This window comes from Anomaloglossus baeobatrachus, chromosome 9, assembly GCF_048569485.1.
Source record: "Anomaloglossus baeobatrachus isolate aAnoBae1 chromosome 9, aAnoBae1.hap1, whole genome shotgun sequence".
Lineage (NCBI taxonomy): Eukaryota > Metazoa > Chordata > Amphibia > Anura > Aromobatidae > Anomaloglossus > Anomaloglossus baeobatrachus.
The window spans coordinates 122,881,113-122,897,380 of NC_134361.1; the positions used below are offsets into that span (position 1 = coordinate 122,881,113).

A 16,268-nucleotide genomic window follows, 5' to 3' on the forward strand; every position below is an offset into this window, starting at 1 on the left:
GCACCTCACCACCTGCGCACTTGACCCCATGCCATCCCACCTCCTTCCCAACCTCACCACCATCCTTATTCCAGCCTTAACCCATCTCTTCAACCTATCTTTAACGACTGGAACCTTCCCCTCTGCCTTTAAACATGCAACAGTCACACCTATCCTAAAGAAACCTTCCCTCGATCCAACCTCTACTACCAGCTACCGCCCCATATCACTACTCCCACTTGCCTCAAAACTCCTGGAACAGCATGTCCATGCAGAACTTTCCTCCCACCTCTCCTCTAACGCTCTCTTTGACAACCTACAGTCCGGCTTCCGTCCACATCACTCCACCGAAACTGCCCTGACTAAAATCACAAATGACTTGCTTACTGCCAAAGCGAACAAGCACTTCTCTATACTCCTACTCCTAGACCTGTCCTCAGCCTTCGATACCGTTGACCACTCCCTCCTACTACAGATCCTCTCTTCCCTTGGTGTCAGAGACCTCGCCCTCTCTTGGATCTCTTCATACCTCTCAAATCGCACTTTTAGTGTCTCCCACTCCCACACAACCTCTTCATCCCACCATCTCTCTGTTGGCGTCCCTCAAGGCTCTGTCCTAGGACCCCTACTTTTCTCTATCTACACATTTGGCCTGGGACAACTCATAAAGTCCCATGGCTTCCAATACCACCTATATGCCGACGACACCCAGATCTACCTCTCTGGCCCAGATGCCACATCTCTGCTGTCCAAAATCCCGAAATGTCTATCTGCTATATCCTCCTTCTTCTCCTCTCGCTTCCTAAAGCTCAATGTGGCCAAAACTGAACTAATCATCTTTCCTCCGTCTCACCTACACTCTCCACCTGATCTATCTATTACAATAAATAACACCACGCTCTCGCCAGTACCCAAAGTTCGCTGCCTCGGAGTGACCTTTGACTCTGCCTTATCCTTCATACCACACATCCAATCCCTCACCACCTCCTGCCGTCTTCAACTCAAAAATATTTCCAGAATCCGCCCTTTCCTCAATTTGCAATCTACTAAAATGCTAGTGCATGCCCTCATAATCTCCCGCCTCGACTACTGTAACATCCTCCTCTGTGGCCTCCCTGCCAACACGCTTGCCCCTCTCCAGTCCATCCTTAACTCTGCTGCCCGACTTATCCACCTCTCTCCTCAATACCACCCCGCTTCTCCTCTCTGCATGTCCCTCCACTGGCTTCCAATCTTCCACCGTATCCAATTCAAACTTCTAACACTGACCTACAAAGCTGTGCATAATCTTTCCCCTCCGTACATCTCCGAACTACTCTCCCACTACACTCCAACACGTCACCTCCGGTCCTCCCAAGATCTCCTCCTCTCCTCCTCTCTCATTCGCTCCTCACACAACCGACTCCAAGACTTCTCCCGAGCATCCCCAGTCTCCTGGAACTCGCTGCCTCAACACGTCAGACTATCCCCTACTCTTGCAAACTTGAAACGGAACCTGAAAACGCACCTGTTCAGAAATGCCTACAATCTACAATGAACTCGCTGCCGCCCGACCACCGTGCGCAGCTGCCGCCCGACCACCGTGCGCAGCTGCCGCCCGACCACCGTGCGCAGCTGCCGCCCGACCACCGTGCGGAGCTGCCGCCCGACCACCGTGCGGAGCTGCCGCCCGACCACCGTGCGGAGCTGCCGCCCGACCACCGTGCGGAGCTGCCGCCTGACCTACACCCCACCTATTGTCTCCTCCCCATAATCCTATAGAATGTAAGCCCGCAAGGGTAGGGCCCTCTTCCCTCTGTACTAGTCTGTCTACTGTAACTTGTATACGTATTTTGTATGTAACCCCCTTCTCATGTACAGCACCATGGAATTAATGGTGCTCTATAAATAAATAATAATAATAATAATAATAATAATAATGCAGATGATAACAGTGTGAATGCAAACCACACAGCTCTGCAACACAGTCATGGAAATCTTGAAAAGCAACAGTCAATGCAAACATGTGTTGCTGTCCCTCTATGATTTAAACTGTACGTGACAATTTGACAGTGCAGAGGCAGCAAGTCTTATTGTCTATATAGTCGACCTACCCAGAACAGATATGTGTTTTGCTAATAAAACAAAGTGTTGCGTGCCCGCATTATTGTCTGGGCATAGTCTACCGTACCCGGGTACTGTGATGTCCAGTTGCCAGAAATACAGACTTTACGCTCCTCTCACGGTAAACAGTATAGACAGCACCGTAAGAATGTTGGTCTGTGGCACAGGATGCTGCTCACTGACGTTACAGTGCTCATCATCAAAGTACAACACAACTCCCCTCAATTGAACGAAGTGTTTCCGCGGTGGCTCCTTGCTGTAACACACACCTTTAGCTTTTCCTTCTGTTCATGGACAGCATCTCCAAGTCCACCCCCGAAGAGCAATTTTCTATTGCTATAGTGACCAAAGGCAGATCCAAAAAAACAGCAGCCCCTTGTGTGTAGTCTGCAACAATGCATGCAATGAACGGCAAATAAGCATATTGTGTTGACAGTTGCTAAAGCTGAGCAATACACCTTCACGCTGTCATTTTATATTTATGTGATACTTCATGGAGGAAGTACTCAAAAGTGTGAGTTTTTGCCTTCTACTTACAGATTGTTGACAAATCTTACAGATTCCATGACTTTGGTGATCCTTTGCGATGTCCAAAAATTCACAGGCTAGGAAAGACTTACAGCCCATGCGACCTGCATAGCCAACACAACATCTGCTCAGAGTCAAAGTTGTGGTCCAGGATTCAGTTGTTGATGTGCTCCAGTACTTTGTCTCTGGCCAGGAAGACGCAACGTAACCTCGTCGTCAGTAGCATCCTCCTCCACCTCCTCTGCTGACCTCATCGACTGGCTGACTTTGGTTTGACACTAAGTGTTGTCTCCAACCTCATCAATAACCCTGTGTGTTTTCATTCCCCTCGTCCTGAGTCCTCCGAGACAACCTCTTCCTGCCCTGACCGAATAGTAAAGTTGTCCTTCCAATCAGGTATCTGTGCTCCTCATCATGTTCCCCATTGTCTCCACCAGGAGGATTTACTTTTTGGAAATGAGGGTGTAGATTAGGCTCAGCACCTTCTTCATCGGGGCCTGGATCCCAGTCACAAAGCTTCAGGCTATCTGCGCAGATCATTTCCCCTGTCTCATGGAACTCGCTACCTCAACACGTTAGATTATCTGCTACACACGCAAGCTTTAAACTGAATCTTAAAACTCATCTGTTCAGAAATGACTATAACCTTCAATGACACCACCACCATACGTACTTGACGCTCAACCTAAACAACTCCTACTGTCTCCTCACAAAAATCCTTTAGAATGTAATCCTGCAAGGGCAGGGCCCTCTTCCCTCTGTGCCAGTCTGTCTATAGTTAATTGTATATGTATTCTGTATGTAACCCCCTTCTCATGTACAGCACCATGGAATCAATGGTGCTCTATAAATCAATAATAATAAAAATAATAATAACTTCCTTGTCTGTACTCATTGCAGCTTTGGAGCAGATCTCTGATTCCCAGGCTATAGTGCGACTGAACAGCTATGCAAACTCAACCATCTCTGTCACCCCATACTCAGCAGGGCTGGTGGAAACTTGAGAGCTGTTAGGAAGCAAGTCGATTGGATTGACACCACAGAGGAATGGATTATTTGGGATCTTGAAATTGGGGTGGAGGAGAGGCCACTTTATGGAGCAATTCAGATCCATTGAAGCAGCTGCTGATTTGGCCTCATCTACATTTGTTAGCGATGGTCGTGTCCAGGAAAAAAGGGATCATATCAGATTATCCATGGGAAGAAGTACACCTGTTCTTTTTGATGTTATTTGTTGTTACAAAACGGTGACACCTTAAACGCAAGCAGCCCGCTGTGGTTTCAGTTGCGCCCAGGCATCAGCTGCCATTTAGGCCTGTGCCTCGGGTTGTCCAGCTGGCTGCTTTCTCCTCCACGTGTAAGTGTGGAGAGGCAGCTAGTGCGCATGCGTGTGCCGATTTACCCCAGCCGCAGCCTAACTCCAGTGTTTCGCCTAGTGAGTATGCTCAGCCTGACTGTGCCATTCCTGAGGCTAAGTCTTCATTTCGGGCTACAGCGCATGCTCCCACACTTAGTGCGAAAAGCCTCTTTGCACAGGTACTTGCACTCCGTGCCGGGTCTAAGTCCTGTGTTGTGCATAGACACCATGCTAAAGCTGATAGTCTTTTTTCAGAGACTGTATTTCATGCAACTGACCATGGTCAGGCACTTACTGCATCAGAAACTAGGTCCGGTAATGAACTCTTTGGCCCTGCCCCTGATGTGGGGGGCCCATTTAGACCACAGGGCATCAGGTGTCCTGACGATGTGGCCAGGCAACTGCCAAATGGCTTGCAGAGGCCCGCCCCTAAGACTTGTCACCTCATTATTGATGGTCAGACGATGACTGGTGAGGTGTTTGTGTCATGACAGCCATGAGGTCATCATTTAAGTTGCGGATCCAAATAGGACGCTAGTTATGCCACTCATGATGTATCACTCTGCTTTTGTCTCCAGGAGGTGCATTGTGGTCCACCCTGGTTTGGGGCGGACCCAGGTTATAGAAGGGGCTGGAGACAACAAGGAGGTGCGCAGTCTTCTATTATGCTCCGAAAGAGCACACCTCCATGTGTTGAACCCATTGCGGCTTTAGGCCAGAGGTAGGCAGGGATAGGGCGTCGATGCAGGCCACCACCACAGTTGGTAACGCAGAACGGTTAAGACCAGCTCCTGTCCTACAAGTCCTGCTTGTGCAGCCCAGTGGCATTAACAGGCCTGCTGCTGCTGATGCGCCTGCTGTTCACAGGTGTGGCCCCAATGCACACGGTCAGCGTACTGAATGGCCCCTGTGATGTTAACAGCGAGTTCCTGGGCTGGGTGGGCGTGTGGACCCTGTGACGCTAACAGGGCTCCCAGTCTCAAGATCCGAGTGGCGTCTAACTTGGTTCAGGCTACTATTAGTTTCATAGCCACACAGCTCTGTATCCTCCACCTAACCTTCCAGTTGCCAACCTCTCCTTTTCCATCTGGGAGCACGGTGGACACTGACTGCTGATGGGGATATATACCTTTCTCTTTCTTTTCTTATTAATTTTCGTTATATAGCGGTAACATAGTATATACCACCTTATCCAAATCTGCCAGTCCCACCGTAACAGATGGTGTTTCTTCATCAAATGTTACTTTTGCTTAACCACCAAACCCACGGACCAAAACTTTTTTCCCCTTTCCAACACACCTGTTCCCCTTTTCACCCGCATCTGTCCTTTTTCAACTCATTTTGTATATGACCAAAAGTGCAACTCTGCAGGGACACCGTACTCACTGGCATCTCAGCACAACAGCCAGCCCACGGTCCCTCAGATGTGGACAAGTAAAAGACCATTTCCTCCTATCCATGACAAACCGTTGAGATTCACTCTGTGCAGCACTGGTGTTTAGTGGAAAAGCAGATCGAAGATTGCGTAACACCTTCTGAAGATACTCCTGTACACGTGCGTCCCTTTATATGGCATGAATTTTTTCGCCAAATTTTGTCTTGTACCGGGGATCTAACAGTGTGGCAACCCAGTAGTTAGCATTACTTCGAATTCGTACAATCCGAGGGTCATGTTGTAGGTAGTGCAGCAAGAAGACGCTCATGTGTCTTGTGCATCCAGGAGGACCAAGTCCTTGGTGTGTTGGTGGCAGAGAGGTGAGAATCGTGCCTCCTTCCTCTGCCCTCTCCCCCCAACCTCACACAACCGAAATGTGAGCAAGCTCTCACTCATCTGCTGAGTCTTCCATGCCCATCGCAAGTTCGTCCTCCATTTCTTCATGGCTCCTGCACCTTCCTCAACAATTTTTGCTGATACTATGTGCCCTTGTTAATCCCTATCCCCCACCATAACTGCTGCCTAGGTGCCGCTTACCGTATGGACCTTGTAGATCTTATTATGCCTTCTGCATATGACTCCTCCTGTACTTCCTCACCTTCCTCTTGGACCAATACCTGACTCCGAATAATGCTTACAGTGTGCTCCATCATGTAGATGACCAGAATTGTCACGCTGAGAATGGCATTGCCAGTGCTAAACATCTTCGTCGACATTTGGAAACTGTGTAGAAGGCTGCATAGGTCCTTGATCTGACACCACTCCAGCAGCGTGATCTGCACCACCTCTGGATCAAGTTAGCCCAGGGTATACGTCATACCGTATTTCAGCAGGGCACTGCGGTGCTGCCACACACGCTGCAACATGTGCAGATTCCAATTCCTGCGTGTCGGAACATCGCATTTCCGGCGTTTAACCGCCAGACCCTAAGACTTCCGGAGCGATGAAAGTTGTTGAGCTGCTGGGTGCGAAGGATGAAAGTGAGCACATACCAGCGTGCCCGCTGCACAAGGCCATGTAGGCCGGGATGGTATTTTAAAAATTGCTGGAGAATCAGATTCAACACGTGAGCCATACAAGGCCCGTGTGTCACATTGCCCTGACGAAGGGCCGCAGACAGGTTTGCATCATTGCCGCACACGGCTGTTAAGTCACCAACGTAGTCCACTCAATCAATTTGTACTCTGGTCCCAATGGGAAGACACCACACCCTTTTTTAGGCCCCTCCTGTCTGCAGACCACTGCCAGACAAAGCTATGAACCTCTTGTTACTGGTACCCCCAGTTCAGTTTTATGAGTTTGTGTGCTTGTTACCTGACTACGTTTCCTGCTTGCTGTTTATGTACCTCGTTGGCCGATCCGCACTTCACCTCTGCTTGTTTTCTGATTAAGTCCTGGCCATCCCATTCTGTTCCTCTTCCTCAATTAATGTTTTTGACCCTGCATGACTACTATTCTCTGGAACTGCAGCCTTCCACAGGTATTGATCAACTTGGGCCCTGTGTAATTCCAAATCACTGTATAGGGGTTAAAGGGTTTCAGGGTTCTGGGTGTCCAGCTTGGTGAGTGGCTTGCCTCTAGCCTATCCTTTACAGCCCATCTGAGTGTGTCGATCCAGGCAGGCGTTACACCGTCCCCTCTGCAGAAGGCCATGTAGGCAGGGATAGTGTTTTAAAAATTGCTGGACAACCAGGTTCAACACGTGAGCCATACAAGGCACGTGTGTCACATTGCCCTGAAGAAGGGTCGCAGACTGGTTTGCATCATTGTCGCACCCGACCTTCCCTGACTGCTGGTTGACTGTAGACAACCATTGATGAAACTCGGTCTCACTCTCCAGAGCTAACTGTCCACAATTCCTCAGCGGTGTCTCACATTTCCCCTACATTTCAAAGTAAACATTTGACCGCCTGATGGCCTTGAGCTCTGCTGCCAGCATAGTAAGGAGGTGTGTGGGACTCCTTGGGCGCAGTTACAAGGAAGGGTGGCCTGACCACACAGGGTTTGGGCCGAGGTGGAGGACCCACACGAGGTTGAGGAGGCAGAAGCAGTGGAGGAACTTGTACATACATAGGAAGGATTGACACACAAGTCGTGGGGACGGCAAGACTTGTACAGCAAACCCTTCTCCATCCCTCACCATAGTTACCCAGTGCCCAGGCAGCAACATGTAACTCCCCTGTCCATGCTTACTGGTCCAAGTATCTGTGTTGAAATGCACCCTGTCACACACACAGTTTCTCAAGGAATCGGTGAGGTTGTGTGCGACCTACTGTGGTAGCGCGGGCACGCCTTTCTTGGAGAAGGAGTGACGACTGGCCATCGGCTCTTGGGGCACTGCAATGGGCATAAGGTCTCGAAAATCCTCGGTCTCAAAAGGGTGTAAAGGCAGCCTTTCTGTTGCCCACAAGTTGCAGATGATGAAACTCAACCTCTTAGGCATGTCATGCCCTTCGAAAATCATGTAAAACATAGCGAGGGGACTCCAACCACAGTCTCCCTCGTTGCCACTAATTGGGCCACACACACCCCACTTGACTGGCATCGGTTGACCCCCCCTTTTGAAAAAAAAAAAGATGCTTTGCATGAAGCACTCTCAAAAATACGCGTGCCTTTCCCGTCCCCTGGCTGACCCAGGGGAAGAAAAGTCCTCTGAGAGCCATGACTTGTTCATCTTGGTTCTTTTAGAAACACAGCGAGGAGACTCCAACCACAGTCTCCCTCGTTGCCACTAACTGGGCCACACACACCCCACTTGACTGGCATCGGTTGACCCCCCCTTTTGAAAAAGAAAAAGATGCTTTGCATGAAGCACTCTCAAAAATACGCGTGCCTTTCCCGTCCCCTGGCTGACCCAGGGGAAGAAAAGTCCTCTGAGAGCCATGACTTGTTCATCTTGGTTCTTTTAGAAACACAGCGAGGGGACTCCAACCACAGTCTCCCTCGTTGCCACTAACTGGGCCACACACACCCCACTTGACTGGCATCGGTTGACCCCCCCTTTTGAAAAAGAAAAAGATGCTTTGCATGAAGCACTCTCAAAAATACGCGTGCCTTTCCCGTCCCCTGGCTGACCCAGGGGAAGAAAAGTCCTCTGAGAGCCATGACTTGTTCATCTTGGTTCTTTTAGAAACACAGCGAGGGGACTCCAACCACAGTCTCCCTCGTTGCCACTAACTGGGCCACACACACCCCACTTGACTGGCATCGGTTGACCCCCCCCCTTTTGAAAAAGAAAAAGATGCTTTGCATGAAGCACTCTCAAAAATACGCGTGCCTTTCCCATCCCCTGACTGACCCAGGGGAAGAAAAGTCCTCTGAGAGCCATGACTTGTTCATCTTGGTTCTTTTAGAAACACAGCGAGGGGACTCCAACCACAGTCTCCCTCGTTGCCACTAACTGGGCCACACACACCCCACTTGACTGGCATCGGTTGACCCCCCCTTTTGAAAAAGAAAAAGATGCTTTGCATGAAGCACTCTCAAAAATACGCGTGCCTTTCCCGTCCCCTGGCTGACCCAGGGGAAGAAAAGTCCTCTGAGAGCCATGACTTGGTCATCTTGGTTCTTTTAGAAACACAGCGAGGGGACTCCAACCACAGTCTCCCTCGTTTCCACTAATTGGGCCACACACACCCCACTTGACTGGCATCACTTGATCCCCTTTTTCAAAATGAAACAGATGCTTTGCATGAAGCACTCTCAAAAATACGCGTGCCTTTCGCCTCCCCTGGATGACCCAGGGGAAGAAAAGTCCTCTAAGAGCCATGACTTGTTCATCTTGGTTCTTTTTTCAAAAGCGAGGGGACTCCAACCACAGTCTCCCTCGTTTCCACTAATTGGGCCACACACACCCCACTTGACTGGCATCACTTGATCCCCTTTTTCAAAATGAAACAGATGCTTTGCATGAAGCACTCTCAAAAATACGAGTGCCTTTCGCCTCCCCTGGCTGACCCAGGGGAAGAAAAGTCCTCTGAGAGCCATGTACACATTGTCAGTGGACAGACACGTGTGCCTATCTGCCAGCAGACCCCCAGCAGCACTGAAGACAGGTTCCGAGAGAACGCTGGCTGCAGGACACGACAAGATCCCCAAGGCGTACGTGGCGAGCTCAGGCAATTTATCCAGATTGGAAGCCTAAAATGAGCAGGGCTCAAGTTGCACAATAATGGAATCGATGTTTCCTTGCATATACTCATATATCTGTGTGTCCTCCTCTTTTTCCTTGTCCAGCTCTTTTGTTTTCGCATGAGTATATGTCCTTGTCACTTTCCCATGTGTTTGAGTTGTTTGTCACCTTTTGGACACATTTGAGGGTGTTTTCTAGGTGTTTTTATGTGTTTGTGATTGCCTGCCATTGTTTCCTATGCAGTTCGAGTTCGGTTCGTCGAACGTTCGACGAACCGAACTCGAACGGGACCTCCGTTCGGCGAACCGACCTCGAGCCGAACCGGGACCGGTTCTTTCATCTCTATTCCTTAGTAAACCTCCTAACCACCTACACTTAGAAGATAAAGAGTTGACCACAAAAACTGTACCCTGACAAGCCGATAATAGCAAAATATGCCTATTAGCTAAGCACTCACACCAAATAGCTAATGACACAAAAAACAGAAAAAGTTCCAAAACCAATTTTTTTATTAACTACCACCTGCGATAGCCAGGAAGCAGGCCAAGACTCAAAGCACCAATGAGATTGAAGAATTATAGCAAAACCTACATCCCTAACAGAGCTGGTAAACCAAAACAAATCCTCAGACAAAACAAACTCCTGCTGAATGCAACTGCTGTCACTGAAACCATCCAAAAATTCCAACCAAACCTGCAAATCCAATTTCGTCTCCATGGAAATCCTAACGTGAGAATGTAGCACCCAGGGATATGTGGTACTCGGTTTCGGGGCATGTACGTCCTGGGGATGTCACGATGGTGGCCGTTACCCGGTTCCGTGCCCTGGGCCCTTTTTGTAATGGGGGATATTTACAGGGGATATTTGAATAGAAGTTATTCTGCTGTAGTGCAGTTATTTTTCACAGAAAAATGTCAGCGGTTTTTCAAACAATAAAGTTCAGTCCATATAATACAATTTTTAAGGCAGACGTCACCCGGTTTGACCGGATCCAATTCAATCCTGTTCGTGACGCCAGGAAAAAGGGTTGTAGCACCCAGGGATATGGGGTACTCGTTTCCGGGCAGTGTACGTCTTGGGAATGTCACGATGGTGGCCATTACCCGGTTCCGTGCCCTGGGTCCTTTTTGTAACGTGGATATTTACAGCGGATTTGTAAATTAAGTTTATTCATGACGCCACTTGCGGTGTTGCGGCTAAGTGTAGGGAGCCGCCGCTGCAGAATGTCTCTATTGGGGCTGATGGTTTGAGCAGCTAGTATGGTAGTCTCTCCGCAAGTAGGGTATTGACCCAGCGGGTGTATGGTGCGGTGGGCATCGGAAGAAGGAGTCCAGACAGGTATTCAGTGCAACTGGTTTACTCAAGTTGGGATGTTAACTGGTTGCCCGAGGCCAGCTGGCTTTGCCTCCAGGTCCCCTTCATCCCAGTGCCAGTCTGGTTCTCTGGTACCTTCTTCCCCTGCACCTATCTCTGGTAAGTGGGTCCCCGTGGTATGGAACACTGGGGGTCCCCTGTCTGTGGTTTGTCCACTTCTGTCCGCCTGACGGTAGCGTGAAACTCTGTGGGGTTGGAATCTCTGGTCCTGTCCCCGGTTCTCTCTTTGCTACTAAGTCCTCCAATTCTTTAGGGTCAGCAAGGTCCTTGATGGTCCCCTTTGCTGTGCAGGTGTTAACAGATCGGCTTGAAGCTCTTTCCTGTCCTAGGGTCCTGTACCCCGTCTGTGCGTAGTTCCGGGAGTACTCCACCGTACTCCACCAGCAACCACCTCTCCTGGGTACCAGGTCACCATCAACCCGAGTTAGGACGTTGCTCAGTCACACCTTTTACACTTTGCTGTCAACACACACTGGCCGTGTCTGTTCTCTTTCACTGCAGACTCCCTTCTCTCTACCGTCTTCCTGTGTACCGACTACTCTCCACAGTCTGCCCCTCCCACCTGATGAACTTGTGGACTGGAGTGGCTCCTCCTCTAGGCGGCCATCCATAGGTCCCACCCTAGCTAAGTACCATTGTATGGGGGATTGTTGGGGAAAACTGGGATACCTGGGCTCTTGTTGCCACCGGTAATGGGATTCTGGGTACCTAAGGGGGTAGGCCCTGCATCCTGGTAGGGATGCAGAACCTTGTAGCACCCTGATGGTCTCAAGGGCGCTACATTCCCCCTTGGTTAATTCCAGCACGTCCTCGGGCTGCAAGGTAAACTGGTTACACATTTTTTTCTTTTATTTTCAATAGGTAAGACATAACAGGTTCATCTCACGCAGGAAAGGTGCATTACTTCAAAAGTTTCAACCTGGGTATCCCTCCCTGCACCCACCACCCAAAGATCCTGGTCCCAGAACCCTTCTAAGGAGGCAGGTCACCGGTTTAACTGGTGACTAGGTCTCGGCCGCCTCTGCCGCAGACCTCTCCTGCACGGGCCTCTCCTGGTGGCGGTGCCCACAGAAATGTCTGCTAGATGGGTGTACTTTGGTGGGGCACAACTGGTGAAAATATTTATAATACACAAGTGTGTATTGGCTGCTCCAAGTCCTACAGCCTGAGGCCATTTTTATCAAAAACACGAAACTGGTAACTTTTTCAATTGTCCATTTTTAAAACACTCAAAAGGCAAGTTAACTCAGCATTTACATTTTTACATATTTACATTTACTGTTGTACATCTTTACTTTACTTTCTGTACCTGAGCGAAGGTTGACCTAGGTTAATACATGTAGACCTGCGTAAACATGGTGTGTCAATTTGCTTCTGTAGTGCTCTGGTATGCAGTGTTTGTGTCACTCTAGTGTTACTAAGTGAGCTGAGTATTGGCCTGACACTTCTCAATCTTCTGGGTTGAGTATCTTGAAGTGTACTTTCTGTAAACTCTTCTGGGGTTGCTACAGCTGGTTCTTCTGGAGCTGGGGTTACTTTTTCTTGGATGATTTCTGGATGCATTTCTTCCACTTGTTGTGGGAACGTTAGCACTGTTACAAGGATTGCTCCATTATATTGAGGACAGTTTTCAGGAAAATCTCCAAGTATTATGTGTATCACCTTTTCTTTTGGTCTTGTACTTCAGGGATACTGAGAATCTCTTCTTGAGATTTGAGTTGTTCTGGATATTTCTTTAAATGGTTTCTAGATACTGTAGATGTAGTTTTCCCTTGATCCTTGGTAATTACACAAGTTTTCTTGTTGTCTCTGTTTGAGGGTAACACTGTGTAAGGTTCTGCTTCCCATTGATCGTCTAGTTTGTGTACTCTTTTCTTTCTTTTCAGTACTATTTCTCCTGGTTTGAAGGGAACAGCTTTTGCTTTCATGTTAAAGTCCTTTTCCTGTTTTTCTTGACTTTGGTACAAGCTGTTCTCAACGCATTCTTGGATTTTCTTGTACTGCGCTTGACAAGTAGTGTTACAGTCATTCTCTGATGATACCAATTCTGGCATTATGACTTCCATTTCCAGATCAACAGGTAGTCTTCCAGGTCTTGCTCTCATGAGATAAGCTGGTGTACAGTTTGTTGAACTTACTGGGATGTTATTGTAGATATCTACTAGGTCTGGTAGCTTCTCAGGCCACAGGTTTCTTTCCTCTAGTGTGAGGATCTTCAGTAATTCGATGACAATCTGGTTCATGCGTTCACACATGCTATTGGTTTGTGCATAGAACGGAGTAGTGCAAATCTTTTTGCATCTGTACAGGTTGCAGAACTACTGAAATATGTCAGCTTCGAATGCAGGTCCTTGGTCTGATAATACCTGTTCAGGGTATCCATGTGGTCTGCAGAAATGCGCTTGAAAGGCTTTTGCTACTCTTTTTGCTGTTAAATCTTTAACTGGGATGACCATTAAGAACCTGGAGTAATGATCCACTAGGTGTCAGCTTCCCGTGATCCAGGGCTACAAGCTCCAAAGGCTGTTTGGTAACAATGGGCTGCCGGGGGGCTTTTTGGCTGTTGCGATCCTTTCTTCTCAGTGCACAGGGACCACAGTTTCTGCACCTGTTTTCTATGGAGTTTCTCATTCCAATCCAATAGAATCAGTCTCGCAGCAATGCTTGCAATTTCTTCCAGCCAATGTGTCCTGCTCAATCATGGTAAGCTTCTAACACCATCTGGATGTGGCTTCTGGGTATCAACACTTGACACACTCTTTCATGAGTTTTAGGGTTGGTAACGCTTCTGCATAGTTTACCTCTGTGGATGCATAACCTGCTTCTTTCCTTCCACAATTGTTGAGCTTTTGGTGGAGCATCAGGTCCTAGGTGCGCCTCTGGTTGAGTGATCAATTCCTTGACCAACTTCACAGCAGGGTCACCATCTTGAGTCTCTTTCCAACCATGATGAGGTAATGGGTTTAATACAGCCTCTTGATGTTTGTTATAGACTGTTGGTACTGGGAGGCACTAGGACGGTGGAATCCTGGTAACTCGATTTCTTCCAACTCATCCACATCTTCTCCCTTTTCTGACAAGTGAGGCATCCTGGATAATGCATCTGCGTTAGCATTCTTGCAACCAGCACGATATTTGATTGTGAAATTGTAATTTGCTAGTTGAGCCACCCACCGCTGCTCCAATGCACCCAATTTTGCTGCATTCAAGTGGGTCAGACGGTTGTTGTTCGAGAACATGGTAAACTTCGCGGCTACCAGGTTATGTTTAAACTGCTCTGTGACAGCCCAGACCAACCCCAGGAACTCCAACTTGAAGGAACAGTAATTCTCAGGGTTTCGCTCTGTAGGGCGAAGCTTCCTGCTTGCGTAGGCAATCACTCTCTCTTTACAGTTCTGTATCTGGGACAACACAGATCCAACTCCCATGTTCCTAGCATCTGTGCATAGCACAAAGGGTAGATTGTTATCAGGGTATGACAGAATCTCGTCACCAGTCAGGGCCATCTAAATCTGTATGAAGGAGTTTTCTTCTTCCTCACCCCATTCGAATGGAAGACCAGATGTTTTCCCCTTTTTAGTTTGAGCTACCAAGAGTTTCTGGAAGGGTGCTGCCATCTTTGTGTAGCCTTTGCTGAATCTCCTGTAGTATCCTACCAGGCCCAGGAACTGACAGACTTCTTTGACAGTGGTTTTAGGACGACCTCTCCGCGGCAAACGATTTTAGCCACTTTTGCGATCGTTTTAGGTCGCACATAAGTGACGCACACTACGATATCGTTAATGACGCCGGATGTGTGTCTCAAACAACGTGACCCCGACAATAAATCATTAACGATATCGTAGCGTGTAAAGCCCACTTGAGTTTCAACAGGTGACACTTTGATGGTTTCAACTTCATTCCATACTTGGATAGTGCCTCGAATACCTCAGCCAAGTGCTCCAGATGATCCTCATAGGTCTTCGAGTAGACGATCACGTCATCCAGGTAGAGCAGTACTGTCTCGAAGTTGCAGTGTCCCAGACAACATTCCATCAAACATTCCAGGTGAATTGCAGAGTCCAAAGGGCATGCTGTTAAACTCACACAATCCCATCGGGGTGGCAAATGCAGTCTTCTCCCGGTCCTCTTCTGCAACGGAGACTTGCCAATAGCCACTGGTGAGGTCTAAGGTGGAAAAGTAGTTAGCAGCCTTCAATGCAGCCAGGGATTCTTCTATATGGGGTTTTAGATAGGCATCCTTGTGGGTTATCTGGTTAATCTACCTATAATCCACGCACATTCTCATGGTGCCATCCTTCTTTTTCACCAGAACTAATGGAGCTACCCAGGGGTTAGCCCTGTCTCGGATAACCCTAGCCTCCTTCATGTTCCTTAACATCTCTTTGGCACACTGATAATGCTTAGGTGGTATAGGTCTGTACCTTTCTTTAATGAGAGGGTGATTCCCTGTGGGTATGTGATGGTGTACCCCTTTGAACCTCCCAAAGTCTAGTGGGTGTTTACTAAAGACTTGCTCATATTCCTGTACTACCCTGTAAACCTTGTGTTTCTGGTGTGTAAGGGTAGAATCAGTACCTACATATAATTCCTGACACCAATCCTCTAAGTGTTGTTTGGGTTGTCAACCTCCGCTGGCTCTGATGGGACCAGGGATTCCACTGTGTGGCTAGAGTTATCTGTTACTGTGAACAATTTGGCAATGGTGGCGCACCTGGGCAATTTGGTTTCCTCCTCCCCACAATTTAAAACCCACACGGGTACTCTTCCCTGCCGGACATCAACCACTCCTCTGGCTGTCAGAACTGTGGCCCAATTTTCTGAATAGATGGGCTCCACTACCGCCTGGTAGTCCTGCCCCCTTAAGCCTATGGCTGCCCCACACCAGATCATCATTTCACTTCTGGGTGATATTACAATGGGGCCAGGGTCTATTAGCCGTACACTACCAATTTCTCCATCAGACAGGGTTACCTGTTGTCTTTGCAGGAGTGCGCGGATTTCTCTCTGTAGGACCCTCTGCTGCCCAGCATCTGCAGTTTCAGCAATCTGTGGGAATAAAACCAACACTTTTCCTAAACAGTTTTCAATGAGATTGGTACCTAGAATCACCTGTGAATTTCTGTCATTTACATCACTTTCGACTACAATTATTCCTTGGCCTTTTAACTCTACTCTCCCCACGTTTATGGTGACTTCTTTAAACCCGATTTGACTTACTGGTACTCCATTTACAGCATAAATAGTGAGGCCTGAGTCCGGGCGGGTAAGTTCAGTGTCTTACCAAAACCTTTTGTACAGTACATATGGTATGGTGGTAACCTGGGAACCGGTATCCAGCAATGCTGAAGTGGGGATCC

The 16,268-nt window shown here is 48.3% G+C and overlaps 1 protein-coding gene across 1 annotated transcript in view; it reads right to left on the bottom strand.

The window, feature by feature from the left end:
• Nucleotides 1–13,871: 13,871 nt before the first annotated feature.
• LOC142251842 (uncharacterized) overlaps nucleotides 13,872–16,268 on the bottom strand; it is a 59,947-nt gene continuing 57,550 nt past the window's right edge. Inside the window, 1 exon segment of the mRNA XM_075324890.1 lies at nucleotides 13,872–14,347. Coding sequence (XP_075181005.1) covers nucleotides 13,872–14,347 — 476 coding nt within the window.